Source organism: Lycium ferocissimum, chromosome 12, assembly GCF_029784015.1.
Source record: "Lycium ferocissimum isolate CSIRO_LF1 chromosome 12, AGI_CSIRO_Lferr_CH_V1, whole genome shotgun sequence".
NCBI lineage: Eukaryota > Viridiplantae > Streptophyta > Magnoliopsida > Solanales > Solanaceae > Lycium > Lycium ferocissimum.
In genome coordinates, this window is record NC_081353.1 from 61045549 (window position 1) to 61069054 (window position 23506).

The following is a 23506-nucleotide window of genomic DNA, read 5'->3' on the forward strand; positions in this document are numbered from 1 at the left end:
AACACAACCCGAACGAAAAAGGGCATAGCTCCGTCATTCGGAGGCGAAACGCGACGATTCTTTTTGCTATAGCTTCATAATTATGATACAGATCTAATGGTTCAAACCTCATACTAAACAAATGTCGTTTGATCTATCTGGAGCCATTTCTATCCATAGACCTATGGCTAAAACATCGAAAACGAGCGCGACAAAACCCAAACCCATCTGAAACTCTTCGGAACCTCACCAAAACTTGTGGGCAAGTTCAAAATCATCATATTAACATGTTAGAACTTCCAAAATATTGACACGGGGTCATTCTAACCCGACGTTGACCGTAGTCAACTCTAACTCGCTAACTTAACTAGTTCCTCCACCAATAACTTAGATCACAGTTAAACCTTTCGGGAACCAAACCAATGACTTCACTAAGTCATAGATCGTACTAACGGGACTCTTGGGAAGTGTAAACAAGGATACATGGGTCAAAACCACTATAACGACCCAAAGGATCGTTACATTAGATACCAATTTACTAATCGTTCGTCTTCGAACGAAGAAGGGGAGTACAAAGGTTGGCGATAACCCAAGGACATGCATTTTAATCACACGAAAGCCTCCATGGCACCAAGTGCGCGCTAACTACTATATGTTCATCTACTGCATAGAAATGGGAGTGGGGTGGGACGAACACAGCTCTTAGGTGTTGTACTAAATTCAACGTGAATTGTACTTGGCTCATTTATCTAAATGACTCCATGGCTATTTGTCTATTATACCCTTGACCTAGACCAGTTAATTTGTAGGAGTTGTAAGTTTCTTTTTTGGGGTAAATTGGTAATTGGCTCCTTCATCCTCTTCCTTTCTTAACACGTATATTTTCCCCCATTAACCCATGCTGTTTCTCTCCACTCCAGTAGTACAAGCCAGAAACTTCTATAATCTTCTCCTTTTCTATGCTCCTCTCAGACTCAGAGACCTTGAAATCATTTTCTTTGAGAGATCTCCATTTAGTTCCAAGTCTATGCAAATTTCGTCATTTCTCAATAGTGAGTTTTGCATTATTTTCTATGTTTAATGTACTAGTTATTGATGATGGCACTTTAGTGAAAATCTTAGATCATCTGTTAGATGTTAGCTGTTAACAATAATTCCATGGTCTCAAGGCTGAAAGGAATTTTACTTTGAATTATTTTGTTTTCAAACTCTTTTGTGTTCCAGATTAACTTTACCGTTTCCACTTTCAGTTCATTGAATTTGTACCATTCTGGTTGAGGTTTTTACTTTGTATTTTTCTTCGTCTGTTCTTTTCTGTTTTGTTGTTTATCTTTTGTTTCTGGTGTTCAACTTTGTTTGTTTATGCTGTTTAATTATCCTCTGTTTTTATGTGTACATGCAGAATCATCTATGAATACACTGAGATACAACCAAAAGCTTGAAGGCGAAGGAAAGAGAATATTTGTGAGTTCCACTAAATTTTGCTTCTATTCTTTCTTGGTGAGCTTGTAAACCTTTGGTTCAATTTTTTATAGACTATTGATTTAGCACATTCATTTGCATATGAAGTTCCTTTTGCATTTTGATTTATTTTTCTTCTAAATTCAGTGTATTAAGGTTTTGCATTTTTCATTAACATGTAACTGATTTTCCTCTTTTCCGAATTTTTTAGGTGGTTTATGTACATGTATGTGGTTATTAATTTAAACCGTCTATGAAGATGTTCTGCTCAGATGCACAACGTGCAATAACACTAAGTACATTGAATTGCCACCCGAAAAAAAAAAAGGTAATGAAATGATGCAGCCAAGGTGTTTGAAGATACGCCTAAAACAGCCTAATAATTTTTTTTCTTTCTTTTTAAAGGTGATTTATAACATAAACATCTATTGTTCTGCAACCAGAACCTTTGATGATACAAATTGTGCACATATGAGAGATGAAGTGAAAATTATAGGCATGCCGTTGAAATGTACATATAATTCACTCGACTTTCATTTAATCGAGTGTTAAATCTGGCTGTGAAGGTGAATTTTTGAGTTTGAAGTTCATTTTGATAATGATTTGCTTTATATCATGTGTTTTCTTACATTTTTATATCTGTAGTATTTAATTAAATGCTAGGTATAGATAATAAATTTTATTGATTTCTTTTCATTTCATATATTGGTCAGTAGAAGTACATATGCGTACAATCTTTCTAATGGTCATATAAAAACAAGATGTGTTGTTGTCGTGGATGAAAATGACGACTATTTGGTTTGGACTGACCATAAAAAAGGCAAATTCAATGTAATCTTACTGCAACTTTGGTTTTGGCAGATGATATTTTTCCCTCTTGGCCTTGAAAGATTACCATGGGATGCATTGTACTATATGAAGTAGCATGCTTTTGTTGCGTACTGGCTGTTGATGGTTGTCTAACCCAAAATATATTTACAGAAAAGAGATACTAGATGGGCAGCAGGTGTATAAATCATTTCAGGTATTTTTAATTATATTGTTGGTACTCTTTGTTCTCTGAGAACTCCTTGGAGGAAGTTATACATAATTTTATATCATTTACTAAATCTTCATGAACTTTCGACATCTGCATGCCATAGATCTTGATGAAGCCTTGCCTTTGCTGTTGACATCCTAACTCAGCACTCATTTTGGGTCTTACCAAAAATCAAGTTAGTCTTTTAGTTAATCCTATACTTCGCTCTGAGGTGTTTAAGCTCTGGATTTTTTTATGTGATGGATGCCTAATACAAGCTAATATTCATATAATAGTGATATAAGCTACAAGAGAATACAAAAAAGGATGTACCCCCCCCCCCCCCCCCCCCCCCCCCCCCCTCCCCCACCACACACACACATGCACAGAGAACATTAGGCACTAGCTCGATAATTCATGAAGCGCTCCTGCCTGGACAAGTTTCGTGAAGAAGATCGATGAATTTAAGTATGTTGTAAATGTTTTTTCCATTCTCTATGTTTCAACATGATCATATGTGCTTTTATAACAATCTAAAAACTGAAATTTTGGGAGGTTAAGATGAGAAGTATAATTTAAAAATCAGAAATTGAAGTACAATTATATTGCCCATTATAGCTCAACAAATTGAAGGCTTCTTCTTCAGCATCAGTCAATTAACGTCCAAGACAATATCCTAATGAGCCACTTAAGATGTAGCTGGTTTTCTTTTTGTAACTAAAATAGAATAAAATAAAAGGTGAAAGGTTATGTTCCGTATTCTTCAATAAGAATAATAAGATAAGAGTTGTTAATCTCATATCTTTGATTATAAGATGTGATATAATTGGGTTTTAGAGAGTGAGTGATCAGGGAAAAAAGTAAATAAGGTAAAGGGGAAGTAGAGACACTAAGAGGAGCGGTTCAAATAATTTACCTTTGTTATAAAACATGTGAATTATTTATTTGTGTTAAGCATGATTTAACAGAGGATAATTCTGAAAAAGAGTTGGGGCTTCGAGTTGTTTATATGAAGAGGTTGAATTGCTAATTGTGAAAGTTGAGTTCTCGAAACTTTTATTGAGAATTGAGAGTCATTTGACATGTTCTTCACTATTGGAAACTAAAAAAAGTTGTGCCAGATGAAGCTAATTTTAGCACAGGTTATACTTTTAGCTCATCAGTTAAGGTTGTCCACCTAACAGATATAAGTTATTCACAGTTACATTTATTAACATGTTTCAGTTTGGAGTCATTTTTGTGCTTCTACTTTGTCTTCCGCTCTTTTCCAAACAATTGCATCTTTTGGTGTTTGAAGCTTACACTGAAACCTTGCAGGTTGCTAAAAGTTATTGTTTCATCGTCAAAAGTCTCCATCACATGTATCGGAGTCATCATATAGAAGATACAAGTGGGCTTGCATTAACTTTAGTAAATATATATTTATTTTCTACACGTGGAATTTGTAGTTGCCACTAGAGTAATAAAAATCTTTAATTTGTATATATTGTAGCGAATCAACATTCTCATGTCTTTATGATTCAACCAGTGATGGTTATGACTTGCAACTGAATGACGTTTTCATATGCTATTCAACAACCTTTACTAGAACTTTACCTAATAAGTTAACAAAATTGATCATGTTGGGCCCGTGTGTAGCACGGGCATCCTCGACTAGTTCTGAAATAAAGAACAATAACTAATTGGAAAGGATAACAGATAAGCAAAAACGTTGGGACGCTAGAAGGAGGGGTCGAACCTCCGACCTTATGGTTAACAGCTATACGCTCTAACCAACTGTACGCACGGGCATGCTCGACTAGTTCTGAAATAAAGAACAATAAGGGCCAGTTTGGAAAGCCACCCAGGTAATTGGAATTGGGTGTAATTACACAGTTTGGTCTATTTGTTTGACCAAGTAATTACACGCTAGTGGGAATTGGGTGTAATTGTCAGGGTGTAATTACACTCTCCAATTCTCAAGGGGGGGCTGAGAATTGGGTGTAATTACACCCTGTAATTACAGGGTTACTTTTTAGTTTGTTTATTTTTTTACTTTAATTTCTTTTTATTTTTAATTTATTTTTAATTTCTATTATTTTAGTTTTTTTGATTTTTAATATTTTTTTATTTCTATAATTTTAATTTCTTTTTTATTTTTACTTTTGAATTATTTTTATTTTTTAAAATGTATTTTTCTTTTTATGTTATTTATTTTTCATTTTCTTTCTTCCCATTCCCAACTTTTACTTCTTGTGGTTCCATGTAATTGCTCGTATTTTTTTATTTTTTTATTTTATTCATTTAGCATAACCTTGTTATTATTCTAATATTTGAAACTACACCTCTTAATATTGGAAAGAATGAGTCATCAACAAACTTAACATACAACGAGTGACATTATTAAAGTAGAATTTCATTGTGAATGAGGTTATAGACTTATATTTTTCCTTTCTTTTGAATTATTTACTTAAGTTACGTTGGAACTTACTTATGTAATGTTAGAATTTGACATAAGAGTATTATGTTGAATTTTATCTTTTGGATTTTGAATTTAGGTTATATTTCCAATTTTAAGTTATTTGCTTTCACATTGCATGTTGTTTATTTTTCACTTACATTGTTGAATTTTTTGTGTCAAACATTTGAATAATGTTATGGCATTATATTTATTAATATTTTTTTTTTTATCAAACATCTAATCCATGACGTTCTCACAAAAAAAAAGTCTTATTTTAAGTTTTATAATTAATTAAAATTAAATATTAATTTGAAAAATATATATCAATTATTTTGTTACAATATTAGTTACAAATATATGATTATTAATTAATATATTTTCAAGAAACAATGTGTTATTAAATAACTAATTTAATATCATTTATAAAGGCAATATTTTTTAAATATTAATTTTAATTTTTTTATAATTAAATTTTATTTTTAAATTAAACTGACTGTGTAATTACACTGGTGCAACCAAACAGCATACTTGTAATTACACTGTAATTACGTCATGACAAACAAACAGGTCGTTGTAATTACACTACTGTGTAATTACTAGGCTGTGTAATTACTACCCTAGTAATTACACCAATTCCAATTACCATGTGGCTTTCCAAACAGGCCCTAACTAATTGGAAAGGATAACAGATGAGCAAAAACGTTGGGACGCTAGAAGGAGGGGTCAAACCACCGACCTTATGGTTAACAGCCATACGCTCTAACCAAGTGAGCTATTCCAGCTTGCCTTGGCTATCACACATATATACTATTACATTCGGCAATTCAAACCGACAATTAATTATCAGCATATTAATGTTAAAGCAAACGGCATATAGTCATTTTATTTGATACAGTTCGTGGAGAAACTTTTACTCTATCAGGTCATCATAATTTATTATAGTAGATAACTCATTTTATTGTCAAAATTAAGAATCCAATCTTTTAGGAATAGTTATTTGTAGATACTTTTGAGTGACTCATAGTCAGGGGCGGAGTGAGTAAGGGGCAAGGGGGTTTGGACCTACGGAGAAAAATTACACTGTATGTATAAGGTTAAAATTAATTTTCTCTAAATATATTAGATGTTGAACTCCTTTGAATTATTCGTGTGTTTAATTTTTTATATTTTTGTGTGTTTACTTTTTTATATTTTTGAAATCCCTAGGTAAAAATCATGGCTATGCCACTACATAGTATAAATTTTTCTTTACATTGTAGTAGGTGTGTATAAAAAGAAAAGTGTATATGCAAATCAAGAATATTATGTAGGTGTTTTGTTTTTTGTTCCACCGGGTGTTTTATCTTATGTCAAATTAATTTTTCCGTATCCGTCATTTTTTTTAATGAAGGATTTATGCGGTTTTCCGTTTAACGTTTCTCAATTATTCACAAACTCTTAATATTAGGGGAAAAAAGTATGAATTGCTTCTTGCTCTCACAAAGTAATCAATTATAATGGTCTCACCTAACTCTGAATTGTTCCTAAATATTGAGGTAATCAAGAAGGAGCAACGAGATAGGGCCTTAATAAATGATTCTTCTTAATTCCAAGGGGGTGAATATCTCATCACCAAATCAACCACTAATTTGATTCTGATTATTTATAACCAAATGAAGTGCATGCAGATCATCTCAATCTCTTAATGGCTTATCTTTTACTTCCACTTTTAGGATTGTTAAATCCACTCATACCACACTAATTTTAATTGAAGTATAGAGACCAACTAACCAAACTGCAGCTACACATGCTAATCATTTGCACATAATTTCTTTCAAAAGGTGTCAACTGTGTCATATAGAAGCTTAAACATTTAGAAATGAAATATTTTTATCTAATTTCTTGCTTAAGATCGACTGCTTAATTTTTTTTTTTTCTGAACCAAGTACATAGAACTATTTGTTTGACGGCAAGTAGACCTTGATGGACCTTAAGGCTACATGGAGCTGCAGGAAGATTGACAAGATTTCTAATTAGAATTTCCTTTTTTAATTAAGATTTAAGTTTTATGCACGATAAAAGAATATTTATTTAATCAGACCACTTAAACAATAATTGCAGGTAATTCTAGTTAATAGCATTGATTAATATTTTAGAATAAAGAGTAAATAATATGTTATAACATGCAGTGGCGGAGCCAGAATTTCCGCCAAGGGGGTTCAAAATATAAAAAATTAAACATACGAAGAAGCTTAAGGGGGTTCAACATCTACTATATATATAAAAAAAATAATTTTAATCTTGTAAAAACAGTATTTTTCTCCGCCGAGGGGGTTCGGATGAACACTCTCGGCATAGTGTGGCTCCGCCACTGATAACATGATAGATTACACAAAGAGTATAAAATTCAACAAACTATAAATATATGTATAACTTAAATGATTTTATTATGATCTAACTATGGTAATTCAACTCGAGATCCAAAAGGCACAAATTCTAGTCTGATTTCAAAAGTAAAAGAAGAAACTAAACTAAGTTAATCTCACTGTCTGTAGAGTGGTAGTTTATGATATGAAATTCGAACCATACTTTTTCAGCTATCATATTAAAAAGTTAAATCTAATTCAATATCTTAGGTAATAAAAAGAGTGACTTTAATATCATTATTATACCTCATTTGATGCCCGTAAATGCCACTTAAACATTATATACCTCGGCAATTTCTTATGACCTTCAGTTTTTTTTTTCTTTTTCTTAATTTTTAAATGATATTTGCTCATTGAAAGCCAACTACTAATGGAGGGTCCATGAAATTGTTATATCTCCTGAATATGGTCCATATAGGCAACAAAACAACAGAAGCCCAAACTTCCAAGTGGCATCCTCAAAATACTTCACTATTCCATCCATTAATAAAAAAGAACATTGAGAAATTCACATAAGCCATGCTCAATTTTGCCCATGCTCTATATATATTTGTGAGTCACAACCTATCTTATCATCAGAAAACATACACTAAACATCCCTTGTGAGCAGCATTTTTATAATATACAAAAGTTGTCATGGCTCTTCATCATTTCAATCCAGATATGCAAATCATTAATCCACCATTCTCTGTATTCAACAGTGACTCAAGTTTGAATTTCCATAACCAGTTTCCTTTGCAAAACCTGAACCCCACTTCCTTGGAGATGTCAAACGTCAATTTTCAGAGCTTTCTTGGACATTCCCATGAACACATTTTCAACCAAGCCCCTGAATTTCAAGTATGTTTAACAGAAAACTTCCCTGGAAATTTTCAACAAGATGACAAGAATACTGTAGCTCTAGCTAGAGATGATATAAATGAAAGCAAGAAGAGGAAAACAATAGAGACCCCAGAAAGCAGCTCCGCATACTCGTCCCCTGCAGTTTCTTGGAGTGAGACCAAAAGAAAAACTGTAAGTTATTCTTGAATTCTTTGTACTCTGTATGTAGTAAGGGGTCCTTTGGTTTCTGGTTAGAAGGTGTGAATTATTCATGTATATTAAATTCAACATGACTAGTACCATGTTTGATAGCATTTTAATTCTACCTATAAAATTCAGTACACCAAATATGATGTTTGGCTACCAGTTTGTAATTCTATATAACTAATACATGTATAAGTTATGAGAAATCTATGTATTATTTATAGAATAACTAACTAATTACATGAATAACTAATTTCTGCATAATCAATTCATAACTAATCCATGCATTATTAATAGTTGTATAACTCTAACCAGCAACCAAACAAGCCAAAAAATTCAAACGAATACAAGAATGTAACAGCTGAGAATCGGACCTCCCACCTAAAGAAAATTTTTAGTCACATTTGCCGTTATACTAGAAGTTTTACTAGTATATATTTATTTTCACTAATATACATTTTTTTTTATTACTCTCTTTGGACCATATAGATTCTGCCAGAGTTAATAATGTATAAGTGGCACTGATACGCTCACTTTTCATATTCGTAAAGAGTGATGAAAAGGAAGAAGAGAAATTAAGGCAGGTGGTGCATGTAAGAGCCAAGAGAGGCCAAGCAACTGATAGTCACAGTTTAGCAGAAAGGGTAATTTCCTTTTTTTTTTTTTTTTTTTTTTTTTTTTCTGCTTCTCTCTCTCTTAGTAAATTCAGTTTTTCATTGTCTGTAATTTTTTTTTTTCCACATATGAACTTGTAATGACTGATGCATTCTTTTTCTGATTCAGGTTAGAAGAGGAAAAATTAATGAAAGACTTAGGTGTTTGCAAGACATTGTTCCAGGATGCTACAAGGTAATTTTTTTTTCTATATATACTTCCTCTGTCCCAATTTATGTGGCATTTTTCGCTTACTGAGATTGAAATTGCATAAACTTTGACCAACATTTTAAGATGTATTTTTTTTCACCAAATTGATATGAGAAGTTGCAACTTATAGTACTTCTCATGTAGTTTTCAAATATATAAATTTTAATGTTAAAATGTTGAGTTAATCTAATCCAATTTAACTTCAAAGTATAGTCAAATTGACTCTCGAAAAACGAAAAGTGCCATATAAATTGGGACGGAAGGACTATATTTTAACAATACAATGTCATTTTGTTGAACATTAGTATACTATTTCTCTTAGAAATAAACACACCGAATTTTAAAATTTTAACGAAATAACATTCCATTCTAATCAAATTGCAGTCTATGGGCATGACAGTAATGCTGGATGAAATAATTAACTATTTGCAATCCTTGCAAAATCAAGTTGAGGTGAGTTGAAATCAGTATAAGACATTTTCTGATTGACCCAAAAAAAAAAAAAAATGACTTGCAATTCTATTTGTTGGATTTAGTTCCTCTCCATGAAGCTTTCTGCGGCCAGCACATATTATGACGTCAACTCAGAGACAGAGATTTTGCAGACGATGCAGGTAGTCTTTATAGTTTCTTGTTTTTCACGTAGTTTTAGTTTTAAATACAGTTTTGTTATTACTCATGCGTATATTTTTCACTTGAGAAATTTCTAATATGCATTGGCCAAAGATTAATTAGGATTAAATTTAAGTTATATACACTGATAAAGTAAAAATAATTTACAGTATTAGTGTAATTTGACATGTGATAGCAACAATTTCCATTTTTAACATGTTAGGCTGTTGGTAATACTTGTGATAGAGATGAACTTGTAATTACCTTGTAAGTGATTTAATTGCAACAACAACAACAACAACATACTAAGTGAAATTTCACAAAGTGGGGTTGGAAAAGGGTAGGTTGTATACAAACCTTACCCCTATCTTGAGAGGTAGAGAAGCTATTTCCGGTAGACCCTTGGCATAAGGACAAATATAAGTGATTTATTGTATAAATATTTTTATGCCGTATGAAACTTTAAACTAATAGCTGAATTTTATGATGCAGAGAGCAAAGGCATATGAAGCACACATTATGCAGAAGCTAAAGAAGGAAGGATATGAAGGGGTGGCTTCTAATCAAGCTGGCCCCTTAATTGACCACAGTTTTGGCTGCTATCCCAAGTTGTCTTACAACACCTAAAGATTCATCCAGCAATTTTCCCTTTTCTGATCAATATATCCCACTTATGCATACCTTTGTAATTTTTGGACAAATGCATTGAGATATTGGACTCATATACTTTTATTAAGTCTCAGAATACAATTTTGTGTTTGGAATTTCACCAAAGACGTTATATATAGATAGACACTAAAAGTTAGCATCATCTTAATTATAGCAACAATCAAATAGACCTCTTCTTGGTAAAGACATGTCTCTACAAAATGTATATTTTCCACTTATTTGAGCACATGAACCGCTATTTTTTTTTTTAAATTTATAAAACCACCAAAATGGTGGCATTTTATTAGAAATCAAACAAACTGTACAAAAACTAACCAATTGGTTAGTATGAAAAAAGATAAAAAAAAAAGAAAAAGCAAGAGCATAAAAGTAAAACCATTACAACATCAAACATAAATAAAGCTGCTAGAGGTCCTATAGTCTTGACTTGCATCCATTTTTCACACCTCCAAGCTCTCACCAGGTGGTATGGACTTCAGTCAGGTGAATTTTCTTCAGACATCTAGGACAGTATCAGCTTACTATGCTATGTTTGCTCTAATGGTCACTGATCCAACCTGTTGCCATTTCCTAGAAAATGTTGAAGCTTTGTTGAACATGTTGAGACTTCCTGCATGGGAATGAGCATGCATGCACACTAATACCACCCATAACAAGATTCCTCACCAGTTCATCTCTATTTCAACACATGAAGTATATATGGCCTAGACATGCAACACAGTTATTTCATTCTCTTATCAGTATCAATAGCAATGTCTGATTCAAGTTATAGCTCCTGTAATCTGTTATCCTTCTCATGTCTGATCCTAAGATTAGGAATCTGAGCTTTGTCCATGTTGAGAAGTCTTTTAACCTTGATTGGAAGATCCTGAAAATTATGAAAGTGTTGTGTACCTGCAAAATAAAAAACATAGTTAGTTAAAAGGTCTGCCAGGCCATTTCTTTCTCTGTATATGTGCTCCACAATCACCATATTTCCCCTCCTTATTCTGTTAATCTCTTGAACCACCAAAGTAATGCTCCATGGAACCTCCCATGTTCCAGAAATGAACATCTTCATAGCTAATGAGTCAGTTTCCACAACTAGAGGAACAAGCTGATGAGAAATGTAGTAGTCAACTCCCTTCTTGATGGCCAAAGCTTCTGCTATGAGATTATTGCCAACTGCAATAGTTTGTCCTACTGCATATATGAGATTACCCTCCTCATTTCTAACACAAAAGGCAGTGGAACTAGGGCCGGATTTCCTCTAAAGCAAGACCATCCGTGTTACATTTGAACCAACCCTCTATCGGTAATTGCCATTTCACCACAAGTGTCCCGATAATGTGTCTAAATGATTCAAAATAGTCAATGATATCGTGCCATTTATGTGGTATATTCTGCATTGAAGGAAATCTTATCTCGCATGTTGTGATGAATATTTTGATTGATCTCATGCGTAACTTTATACATTGACATATTGCCCCCATGCGACCTTGTGTTTCTCCACTTCCGGATCGCTAAAGAATGATGCAGTCGCCTTTTGTATTGGTCTCAACTTATAATGACACTTTGCATTCCACCATGATTTCATCGCATGTTTCACGATGCAATAGCTCATCAATATTTCTTATTCAAAGACGCTAAACCAATTCCATAAAAATTGTAGCAAAATCTCCTTTTAGAAATGAGATGGTCTATCCATCTCCGTCTAGGTTCTTGCAACAACAACATCTAGAAACTATATTAATTCCAATAGTTGCTAGAACTTCATCCCATGTGTAACTTGAATTTCCATAACCTCCATAAGGAATGAGATCTTAAAAGGAAGACCTTTCACCATATGTTCTTATAGTCCTCGAAACATGACCTCTTTGTCTATGAGTCCCATGCACTAAATCGTGAATTTACTGCTAGTCATCATCCACCAAAGTTTATCCCACCGATCTCGAAATTTCTCTCGGCTCCAACTCCTCTAGAATATACTCTACTACATGTTATGGAAAAAGTCATTGTAATCGCTAACATTCCATTCATTACCTCCTATCAGGTCTTTAACATCTTCCATAGATTCATCAATTGGAATATCAGGTAATACATAATGTAGAGCACCTAATTTGGTCCAATAATCAAACCAAATATTTGCCGTTCCACTCTTTGTTTCCCACCAGATCACTTGTTCAATATTGTCCCTTGCCTCTAGGACCATTTTCCACACTTGTGTACCACCTTTCCATTGCACATATTGTGGATACTGCTTCTTGCAGTATTTATTCCACATGAAATTTGCCTATAATGTATTAGATGTTCTAAACCTCCACCATAATTTTGCATATAAAGCCTTAGACACATCAAATAAAAATCTGAAACCCAATCCACCTTCATCCTTAGGTAAACACATTTTCAACTAAGTAGCCCAATGCCTTGACTTAATGTCCTCTTTATTACACCAGATTTTTTTTGCAAAAATCTGATGAATCTCCTTAATAACACATTTAGGAGGCTTTATGGCTGATAACAAGTGTATTAGAATACTCTGTAGGACACTATTGATCAACACTACCTTGCCACCAGGAGATAACAATTTTCCCTTCCATGCTTGTAACTTGTCTTTGGCTTTCTTGATCAATTCTGAAAAATCAGATTCCCTCTTCCTTGCATGAGATATGGGACATCCAAGATACATGAAAGGAAAGGAACCTCTAGTGAAACCAGTGATAGCAGCAACTTGTTGAATAATATTGTTATCCACTTTAGAGAACATGTAAAATGAACTTTTTCTCTCATTGATCGGTCGACCGATATTTCTTCATATTCCTTTAGAGTCTTCATAACTAACTGTAAAGAGGTGGGATTTGCAGAAGCAAATATAATTGTATCATCTGCATAAGCCAGATGATTGAGATTGACACTCCATTTAGGCATCCCATAGCTCTTGAACTCATCTTTCGACAAAATAAAGCATTCAATGATGCGGGAAGTCATTCACTGCGTATAGAATGAACAATGCAGAGACAATGGGTCCCCTTGTTTAACACCCCTAGATGAGTGAAAAAAACCATGAGCCTGGACATTAATGAGTACTGAATACCAATTATTAGCTATCAACCTCCAGATCAAATCAATACATTGTTAAGCAAATCCCATTCTCCTTAGCACCCTGGTTAGAAATAACCATGATAGTTTATCATATGCTTTAGTCATATCAAGCTTAATGACTACATTTGCTGGTTTCCCTCTCAATCTAATGTCTGACACAATTTCTTGTGTCAATAAGACATTCTCAATAATGTTCCTTCCTTTGACAAATCCTGATTGATTAGCAGATGTTATACCTCGCATTTTGTGCGTATTCGGAAAATTGGAAATAATTCGGAATGGTAAGAAACAAGGCTTTAATTGGATCTTACTTAAGGTGCATGTGATGTTTAAGGAAATATTGACGCGGAAATATTAAGGAAGGTTAAGGGCAAAATTGGAATCTCGTAAATTAGTCCCGTGAATTTCCGAAAACGATCCATCACCAATTGGGCTTAAAAGAAATGATGAAAATTTGGCCCAAAAAGAATAGGGTGGCCGGCCATGGCTTGTCTTGGCCCAACCCATGAGGTGGTCATGTGACAAGCCATGTGACCACCTAGACAATTATAAAAGAGGCCAAGGTTCAAGAAAATTCAAGAAAACAAGAGAAGACAAGAGCAAAAAAAAAAGAAAGGAGAGAGGAGACTATTCGGCTGGCCATAGAAGAAATTCACCCCCAAAAATCTTGCTCCAAAAATTTATATCTTGTGATTTTCCTACTAAATTAAGCCTCCTTTACAACTTGGTGCAATTGGTTTGGAAGATTAAGCCTTGGTTTTGTTGCTTGGACAACTTAAGGAAGTGAAGAAGTTGGAAGTGTAAGGTAAGAATTCATCCTTTCTAATTGTGTTTTGAAGGTTTGTTTGTGTTGTAGTATGTGCAAATGAATTGAGAGCATAGAAACATGGAGGTTTGCATGGTGGAAGTGGATGCATGTTGGTGGCCGTGTGTATGTTTAACATGTAGCATGATTATGTTAAGTTTTATGTGGTACTATACTTGTAGACATTGTAGAATTTGCATTGGAAAGGAAAGATGGATAAAAACTTGTTGGAATGAGAATTTAGCCTATGGCCGTGTGATATGTGGAAGGAGAAATTATGTTGAATTTATTTTGTTTAATATGTTAGTTGCGTCGTCGCGATCGTTATAATGTAAATGGAAGTTTAACGGATTAAGCTTGGCATTAGAATTGCATATATGTGTTGTAGGAAAGTATATGAGTTTTTACATAGTTGATATGGAAATATGGAAATGCAGCGTTTAAGTGTTAGTTATGATGGTTGTTAATAAATTCGAGAAATGATAATGTGTTATGAACATGTTGATTGAAGAATGGAAGTTTTGGACGAGTTATGGCTTCGGTGGAATTTATATATTTTGCGAATGATATGTAAAATCATATGAAATGCTTCTAAATGATGTTGGGATGATGTTGGTGGGTAAGTGAGTATGAAAATATGGATATTGAATTATAAACGCAAAGTTAGTTTGGAAGTTGTCACTTTATGTAAAAGGAAGACTATTCGTGTTAGTTTGCGATTCTTGTTGTGGACTAATGTTATTGGTTTGGTTGTTGTTGGTATTTGAGCCGAGCTAAATTCTCGGGGGGCGTCATAATTATAAAGGAGGTGCTTTTGCCGAAATTTTGTTAGACAAGAATTAGTTTAAATTGAATGCCTAAAGCCTTATGGTTAACTTATGGTAAACTTGACCATTTATAGGTTTTGGACGAAAAGAGAATTGAGTTTTGGAGAGCGTAAAAGGCGTAAAAGGTATGTAAAGCTTTCCTATTTCTTTCTTGGCATGATCTAAGTGTACTAGGATCGGATTTGCGCCTTGGGAAGTGTTCTATTTCTTCGGAATCCGCATTTGAAAATGCCCCTTTTTCGTTCTCAGAATTGAATCCTTTAAGTATGTTTTGATTGAGAAATTTATGCAAATGTTCAGGGATCGCCTAGAAAGTAATGGAACGTCCCTCAGATCCATATGGATGATTCCATAGGCCTAATATACATGATTCAAGCCCATCGCCTCGGTTGTCCCGAGGTGGACCCACTAATTCCGATTTTCTTTTTTATGTCTATGATTGGTCTTCGAGCGGTTTTTAAGGAAACGTTTTAACTACTATTTTAACTACTATTTTAACTACTAAATGAAAAATTATTTTAAATATTTCCTTAAGTCTTATAAACTATTTTTGGAATATGAAAATGATCGTAGAAAGGTTAAGTCTCCGTAATTCATTATGATATCCGAAACTCGCTTAATATGATTCCGTCCGATCTCATTCCTCTGATTTGTCATTCGCTATGCCTCATTGAGTCTCTGGAAATCTGTACGGTATTTTTATTGCATTTAGTTTCTCACTACTCCATTCGTGGATGCCTCAATGTTTCCCTCACTGAGCCCGGGCCAGGATATGTTCTCAAGCGTATTTCTCTGCATTGTTCGCCGTGCTCCGGTGTGAGGGGTGTATTATACGTACATGGGTTGTGGTGTATGATGTGCCATGTACGCCTATGCCGACATTTGATGATTATGCTTCATATGGCCATACGATCGATATGCTCTGTTATGATTGTGGCGCCAGTGTCGGGGGCGACCACGTTCTGATCGCCGAGTCCCTAACGGGGCCAGTTTTAGCATATATTTTCCGTCTGCATTAATTATGATTACTGATATACATATTGATTAGCTATGCACTTCATTCGTTTTCGCACACTCTGTCCTGATTCTGATATTATTTATTACAGTCTCTGCTTTACATATTCAGTACATTTTCCGTACTGACCCCCTTTCTTCGGGGGCTGTGTTTCATGCCCACAGGTACAGATACGCGCTTTGCAGATCCGCCCGCTTAGGTCATCTATCAGCTACTACAGCGCTCCTTTTTCGGGAGCTTATATTTTGGTACGACTTTTTCTGATATGTATGTACATTCGGATTTCAGGGGTACGACGGGGCCCTGTCCCGTCATATGTTTATGTTTTCAGTCTGTAGACATGTATAGTGGGTTCTGTATATGTTCTGTGCGTTTGTGTGCGTTGGGGATTGTATATATATACTTTGTGACGGCCTGATCGGCCTTCGTGCGTCATACTCACCGCGCGTCGTCTGATAATATCTTTAATTATTATACATGTTTATTTTGCTATTAAGCTTATGTGGGATGAGGGTACGTATGAGTGTCCAATTCGGGCACAAGTCACGACCTACGGGGTTGGGTCGTGACAGCAGATATCAATCTAGGCAGTACCTTCTCCAACTTATTATGAATCGCCCTAGATATGACTTTGTTGATAAAATTGCTAAGACTGATAGGTCTCATATCTGAGAAGGTCTCAATTACATTCTTCTTAGGCAACAACACTAGATTAGTGTGTGTTATGGATTTAGGAAGAGTGTGACCTTCATAGAAAGTTGTTACCACTTTAAAGACATCTGAGCCTACAGTTTCCCAACAGGATTGGTAGAAAGCACCTGTCAATCCATCAGGACCACTTGCACTGTCACTTGCCAATTCAAAAACTGCTTGTTTCACCTCCTCTATGGATGGCATGCTACAAATAAGATCATTATCCTCCTGCATAACCATATTAGGACTATGATTCAAAAGGGCAAAATCAACACCTCCATTCTCCCGTGCTTCGCTTAATAAAAAGAAATTGCTTGACAGATAATGTTATCGTACCTCAATCCAATTTCCATACGCATTCCGAATTCTACCAAGCTGTGTTCTCTTCCTCCTACCATTCACAATATTGTGGAAAAATCTAGTATTCCTATCACCTTCTGAGAAACAGTCAAAACCGGATTTTTGTCTCCAAAATTCTTCTTCATAATGCAGGTACTTTTTCAATTCAGCTTGTGCTCTTTGCAAGACCATTCTATTTACTTCTGAAGGATCTTCTTCAAATAATTGCTCCTTAACTCTAACAATATCTTCCCTAATACATAGTTGCTTGAAAATATCCCCAAAAGCCTGCTTACTCCAAAGAGATAAAGCTGTTTTAACCTTTTTCATTTCTTGCTTAAAGGACAGAAAAACATCTAAAGTACCATATGATTGCCAATGTTGATTCACTATATCTTGAAACTCCTCATGTGTGGTCCAAAATTTTAAAAATATAAAAGGTTTGACAAATTGCTGCACTTGATCACCACATGATAACAACATAGGGGCATGGTCTGATCTAGTTCTGGAAAAGTGATCAACCTCTAAATGTCCATACTAGTTCTGAAACCATTCATTTGATAACATCCTATCCAATATTTTAAAAATGCAATCTCTATCTGTTCTACCATTCCACCAAGTAAAAGGACAACCCTCAGAATCGACTTCGAGACAATTCACAAGAGTTAATGCAAAATGCAAAATCTTCATATTCCTGAGGATATACTGGCAGTCCTCCAATTTTTTCTTCCTCATTTAATATAACATTAATCTCCACCAATCAGCTAAGGAAGAGTCATATTGGCAGCCTGACAATATAGACTATCCCACAAATTTAACCTCTCTCCACTGTCACACTTAGCATAGACCATAGTGACAATCAAAATTTTATTCTTGGATAGAAAATTCAAATTAATGGTAATCACTGTCGTTGTTCTCAATAATATCCACATCAATATTATCATTCACAAAAAACCAAATTCTACCATTACAGTTGAAGTTGGCATATGGCATTCCTAGTCTTCTCCTATACTGATGAATCTGTCTAACATGTTGGAAAGGTTGCATTAATGCTATCAAAAAGAATTTGTGATGCCTATGAAGAATTTGAACTCTATGGAAAGCTTTTTGAGTTCTCACAGATCTTATATTCCAAAAGAGTGATTTCATCATGATTTAACATTTTTCTTAGCACCCCTCTTTAACAGTACCCTTAATGGTAATGCTTCTTGATTCCCTTGCTTCTTTGACTTTCTTGAACTCTTCACCTATGCAACAGGTGATAAACCAGCCTCCTTTGTTACTTGTTGTAAAACTGTGTTTACAACATCAGCTTCACAACAATCATCTATAGTTTCCTTACATTCTGAGCCTGATTTAAAAACTTCCTCAATGTTATGAGAAACCAAATCATGCAAATCCCTCATAGGAGAATTTCCCCTCAATTTTGTAACCTGCTGATCTTGTGGAATAATCATCAAAGCTTGTTCATCTCTGTTACCACTTCTACACTCCTCCATATCAAAGTGATCTCCTGTTTTTTCCTCACTTAGTATTGAAGACTTCATCTGTAATTTCTCCATCAACTCAGTCTCTACTCCTGGTAGTACTTCATCATGTATTTGCAGTTGATCATCTCATTGTCTTTCCTCCACAGGAGGCATGTTCCCATCATCCTTCATAGATGTAATTACATCAGTCTCCACCATATCATCATTATTCCCCAGCAAATTTGCAGGAGCCACATCTTCTTGCAAGACAGTTGCCTCTTCTTCTTGTTCAGTATTCACATTCATATCATCAGTCTCTCCCCTTGTCAAACACTTATTTGTTTAGCCATCAGAAATATGAGACACCAAAGTTGTATTATCCTCCAAAGCAACCACCCCTTTCTCTACATTTTCCTGATCAACAGAACTCTTTTCAGTCCCACCAAGAAGTACTTCTGCTGTATCCCTTTCCACTATATTATCCTATTTTTCACCAGCCTTTTCATTGTTGACCTGAATGGTCTGATCTTCAATCTGCAAAGCATCAAATTTGTTGTGGATTATCACTTCAGTTGTGTGTTGTTGTTTGTGCTGATTCTCCTTTGTGTTCTGCTCCCTATCATTTGATGAGGTCATCTCCTTACTTCTATTGTCCTTAATAATATTCCAATTTCTAGGATCTCCAAGCACCCTTCCACTAGCTAATACTCTAGCATTGAATCTTCTCTTATTGTAATGACTATTCTTCCTTCTTTGTAATTGGTTAACTTCTTGTGTGACCTCATTTGTCATGATTTGTTTGCCTTTATCAACATGAGAAGATTTTTATTTGACAATAACTTCCTGATCTACCCCTTTCTCTTCATTTCGTTCATCCTGAACTTCCACATTAATAACCTCTTCCTCATGATAAGCTAATTTTGGATGTAAGTTCCAGCAATCTTCTTCATTATGTCCTTGTAATCTGCACTCACAACAATACTTAGGCAAGTTATCATATTTGATCTTCACCTTGTCCACCCTAATCTCCTGAGTTTCATCATCTTCTATCTCCATATTCACAAAGGATGGGAGATCTGCTAATAGATCCACCAGAACCTTAACTCGAGCACAACTAGGTCTGGTTCTATTTTCAGTTGCCTTATCTACATGCAAAGGTATGCCCACTGCAGAAGCAAGGGAAAAAAGAGACTATTTTCCAAAGAAAGTTGGCATCAAATCTGGAAAAGATATCCAAGTAATCACTGTAGAGGTTTCTTCGTCTATCTTAAACTTTGTATCATAGATTAGTGGTCTCATTTGATAAGCAAAACCATCCCTCAACTGAATATAATAAACTCCTTTAGAACACAGATTTATGAAATACTCCAAACGTGATAATCTGATCAAAACATATCTATGTCGAAATAAAACAATCTCACATTGACCTTTAATCCCACATTGCATTGGAATTATAGTTCTTAGTTCCTTCATTGCAGGCCATCCATACAAAAACTTACCAATGACTTCATATTGTAATTTTTGCATGATTTCCATCTGCTCCACCTCCTTCTGCTTCCAACGCAATACTGGAATTCCATTGCAATATGTGACAGCTTTCAAAGTTAAGTTGGACGTAGGGTTAGGGTTTTGCATGGGACTTATGGTCGTAGGTTTAAAGAAATCATTGTACTTTGGCTTTGGTTGTTCAAGAATAGTGTTAGCAGTCTCCATTTGTGACTCTCGTGTGTTAGGTTACTGGCCAGTCGCCTGGGACGATTGACCAGTGGCCAGAATGGCTATATCTCCGATGACGGCTAGGGTTTTAAAATTAGGGTTTGCATGAAAGTTAGGAGAGAGAAGAGAGTTTTTTTGGTTATCCCGAAATTCGAACCGCTAAAAATTATGCATCTTTTTTTGTGTTTTTCAATGTGGATCATACTTTTCTCCCCCTTACTCCTACTTTAATTCTTCCACCACACTTCGGCCACCACCCCAACCCAATTCACAGCCTCACTACCAACGTTCAACCACCTCTAACATAAAACAGATCACTGCCTCCATCTTCTCACTATTCCACCATGAAATAGCCACCTACCTATCCACCACTTCTTTTGACCACCTAACAACACCCAAAAAACCCTGTGAACCTCCATTCTCAATTGACCACAAATAATTGAGTACCACCATTCCTCTCTGATCTTCTTTTCACTAGTCCACTTTACCTCCTCTGTCATTAGGTTCTCCATCCCAAAAACATATTAACCACATCTTCAACCTTTTAGAACCACCTCTTCCATCTTGTTATAACTATACTCCATCTTCATCAAACATTACTCTTCCATCCTACAACAACTAGAAAATGATTTTTCAATGCCCTCTCGACCACCATAGCCGAAAAGTCATCTTTATCATTTTTATTTAGGCCTAACTGTAGTGTTCACCTCTAAAAGTCCTCCTCCAGAAAACTCAAATCTCCACTTCTCTACCTTTAACCCGCCCTAGCCTTTCACAAAGAGCCACCCAAAGAACTATTCCCAAAAATCATAAAACCCCATTTTCATTTTCATCCAACAATCATCATTGTTGTGATGCCTTTGTATATGTCTATTTTTTCGCAATTAACTACTGGCTGGTGGGTGAAAGGTCTAAAAGAAGGAGAAAAAGGGAGGATGTAGCAACCCAACCCTTAATTTTAAGTTTTAACGCTCTATTTTTGTCACGACCCAACCCCGTAGGCCGCGACTAGCGCCCGAACTGGGCACCCGTACGTACCGAAAGTCAAAAATAGTAACTCAAATACTAAAAAAAAATTGGGCAGAGTTTCCTCTGTTTTTTCTTACTAGCCAAAATTTTCCTGCACACAGAAAATACCAGCAAAGGCCACACAGGGCCAACATATCCATATACACATATATAGGCGAGCCGAGACAAGGGCCGCCGCGGTGAATAAACCGCTCAAACATACAATACGTGCATACGGTACAGTACGTATATAGCCACACCTACGTACATGTCTACGTGCCTCACACGAGTAACAAAGTCATATGACGGGACGGGGCCCCGCCGTACCTCGAATAAATGTACATGAATGTAACAAAGACCGTACCAAAAACGGGCTCCGGACAAGGGAGCTCTTCAAGATAGCTGAACAGGGACCCTAAGCTGGCGGCTCACTCAAACGAGTACCTGTACCTGCGCGGCATGGAACGCAGCCCCCGAAGGAAGGGGGTCAGTACGGAATATGTACTGAGTATGTAAGGCAGGAAATACGTAAACGGAATCAAAATCGGAATAAGGGTTAAGGAAATAAATACAGAAGCTGAAAAAAAAAATCATAATTATCCTTTTTAATCGTTTGCCCTGCATAAACATACGTCAATAGCCAAACCGTGTCATAATCAGGTCATCGTATCATCACACATACATTATATGCATATAACTTACCGGAAGTCATATATGAAATTCGGGAAATAAACATAATGATCAGAATATCAGCATGCTTATTTTACAAACATAAATCATGAATATCAAAAACATATGTCATATATGGTCCATGGTAGGACCCGGCGGACGGAACGTGGTCGCCCCTCCTGCCTTGGGCGCCACAACTCATCATACTTCGGAAGTTTTATATGTTCTCCGGACGTCTCCTCCAAATCGCATCATAACGCAGAGTTATATCGCATCTCAGAACCAGGTCACATTTCAGAACTCATCATACCTCATATCATTGTATATATCAGAATCAGATCATATTTCAGGCGCTCATCATACTTCGGAATCTCATCATACTTCAAATTGTGCGCACGAACATAACCGGCCCGGGACTCGGCGAAGGAGGTAACAATAATATGCACGAGCAGAATCGTAGGAAATCATGTACAATGTACAAATCTCATAAATCATATGCAGCATAACCATTCACCAAAATTTAGTAAATTAGTCGAACAAACTATTATTTACGATTAGGGTCATAGTCTAATCAAACTTCCTTTTGAATGCCTTTCGGGGACATATCAACGAACCTTGGAAATCACACTTACCTATCAAGGTCATATGCGTAACAATCCGTATATAAAATGCATACAAATCATAATTCTAACTTACTAAATAAGTAGGGAATCCATGCTCGGAGATCAAGGTGAAAATAATACTAAATTTTTCTTAAAGGTCATTAGGGGAAATCATAAAGAGCTGCGGGCCCCACGGACGGATGCCGACCCCCATCCGAGCCCGACTACGAGGGTTAGGGGAGAGTTAGGCCTTATAAGCTTACATATTATGTTTTGGGGCGTTCCGAGCTCGTATGTAGAAGTTACGGACGTTTGAAGTTCGGGACCTCTTTGTAGTCACAATTTTCATAAGTCTTTGAAAACTCATTTATTTGAAAGCTTAATAAATTTACATTGAACACATTAAAGGATATATCTTTAGGATCAAACAAGTACGTTTCTAAGCTCGGATTTAAGAGTGGAATAACCCGAGACGCGAGTCATAGCCTAATAGCACTAAGGCATGCCAAAGGAAAGAAAGCGACGCCTTACATACCTTGTCCGCTCGCAGCCTAAGTCAAGCCTCGACTCTCGGATACGCCAAGATCTACATAACGCCAAATATATTAACATTAGCCATAAGCCTTTAGGCATTCCATTTCAAATGAACATTAATTCTACCGAAATTTCATAAAGCACTTCCCCCTGTAGATACACCAACCCCGAGATTCAACTCGGCTAGTTTCAACAACAACCAAACCAGCGACCAAACTACAACATCAATAATCAATTCGCAATGCTTCCAAACATTATTAGCTCTTTCTACACA

General features: G+C 35.5%; 1 protein-coding gene and 1 non-coding gene across 2 annotated transcripts; one reads left to right on the forward strand and one right to left on the reverse strand.

Moving 5' to 3' along the window:
* The first annotated feature begins 789 nt into the window (after positions 1–789).
* Positions 790–10616, forward strand: LOC132040252 (transcription factor BEE 3-like). Its single transcript, XM_059430878.1, has 9 exons — positions 790–1031; positions 1382–1443; positions 2302–2464; positions 7722–8321; positions 8846–8973; positions 9113–9178; positions 9578–9646; positions 9730–9807; positions 10298–10616. Exons 4-9 carry the CDS (start codon positions 7940–7942, stop codon positions 10430–10432), a joined length of 858 nt encoding a protein of 285 aa, XP_059286861.1. The 5' UTR covers positions 790–1031; positions 1382–1443; positions 2302–2464; positions 7722–7939; the 3' UTR covers positions 10433–10616.
* Positions 5607–5680, reverse strand: TRNAN-GUU (transfer RNA asparagine (anticodon GUU)). Its single transcript has one exon. It is a non-coding gene; the product is annotated as a tRNA-Asn (tRNA).
* Positions 10617–23506: the final 12890 nt, after the last annotated feature.

What these genes read in the sequence shown, in the direction of transcription:
- LOC132040252 (XM_059430878.1), top strand. Translation starts at nt 7,940, where the DNA reads ATGGCTCTTCATCATTTCAATCCAGATATGCAAATCATTAATCCACCA. An exon ending in GTCACAGTTTAGCAGAAAGG is followed by an intron (nt 8,974 to 9,112) that starts GTAATTTCCTTT and finishes TTTCTGATTCAG; the next exon opens with GTTAGAAGAGGAAAAATTAA. An exon ending in CCTTGCAAAATCAAGTTGAG is followed by an intron (nt 9,647 to 9,729) that starts GTGAGTTGAAAT and finishes TGTTGGATTTAG; the next exon opens with TTCCTCTCCATGAAGCTTTC.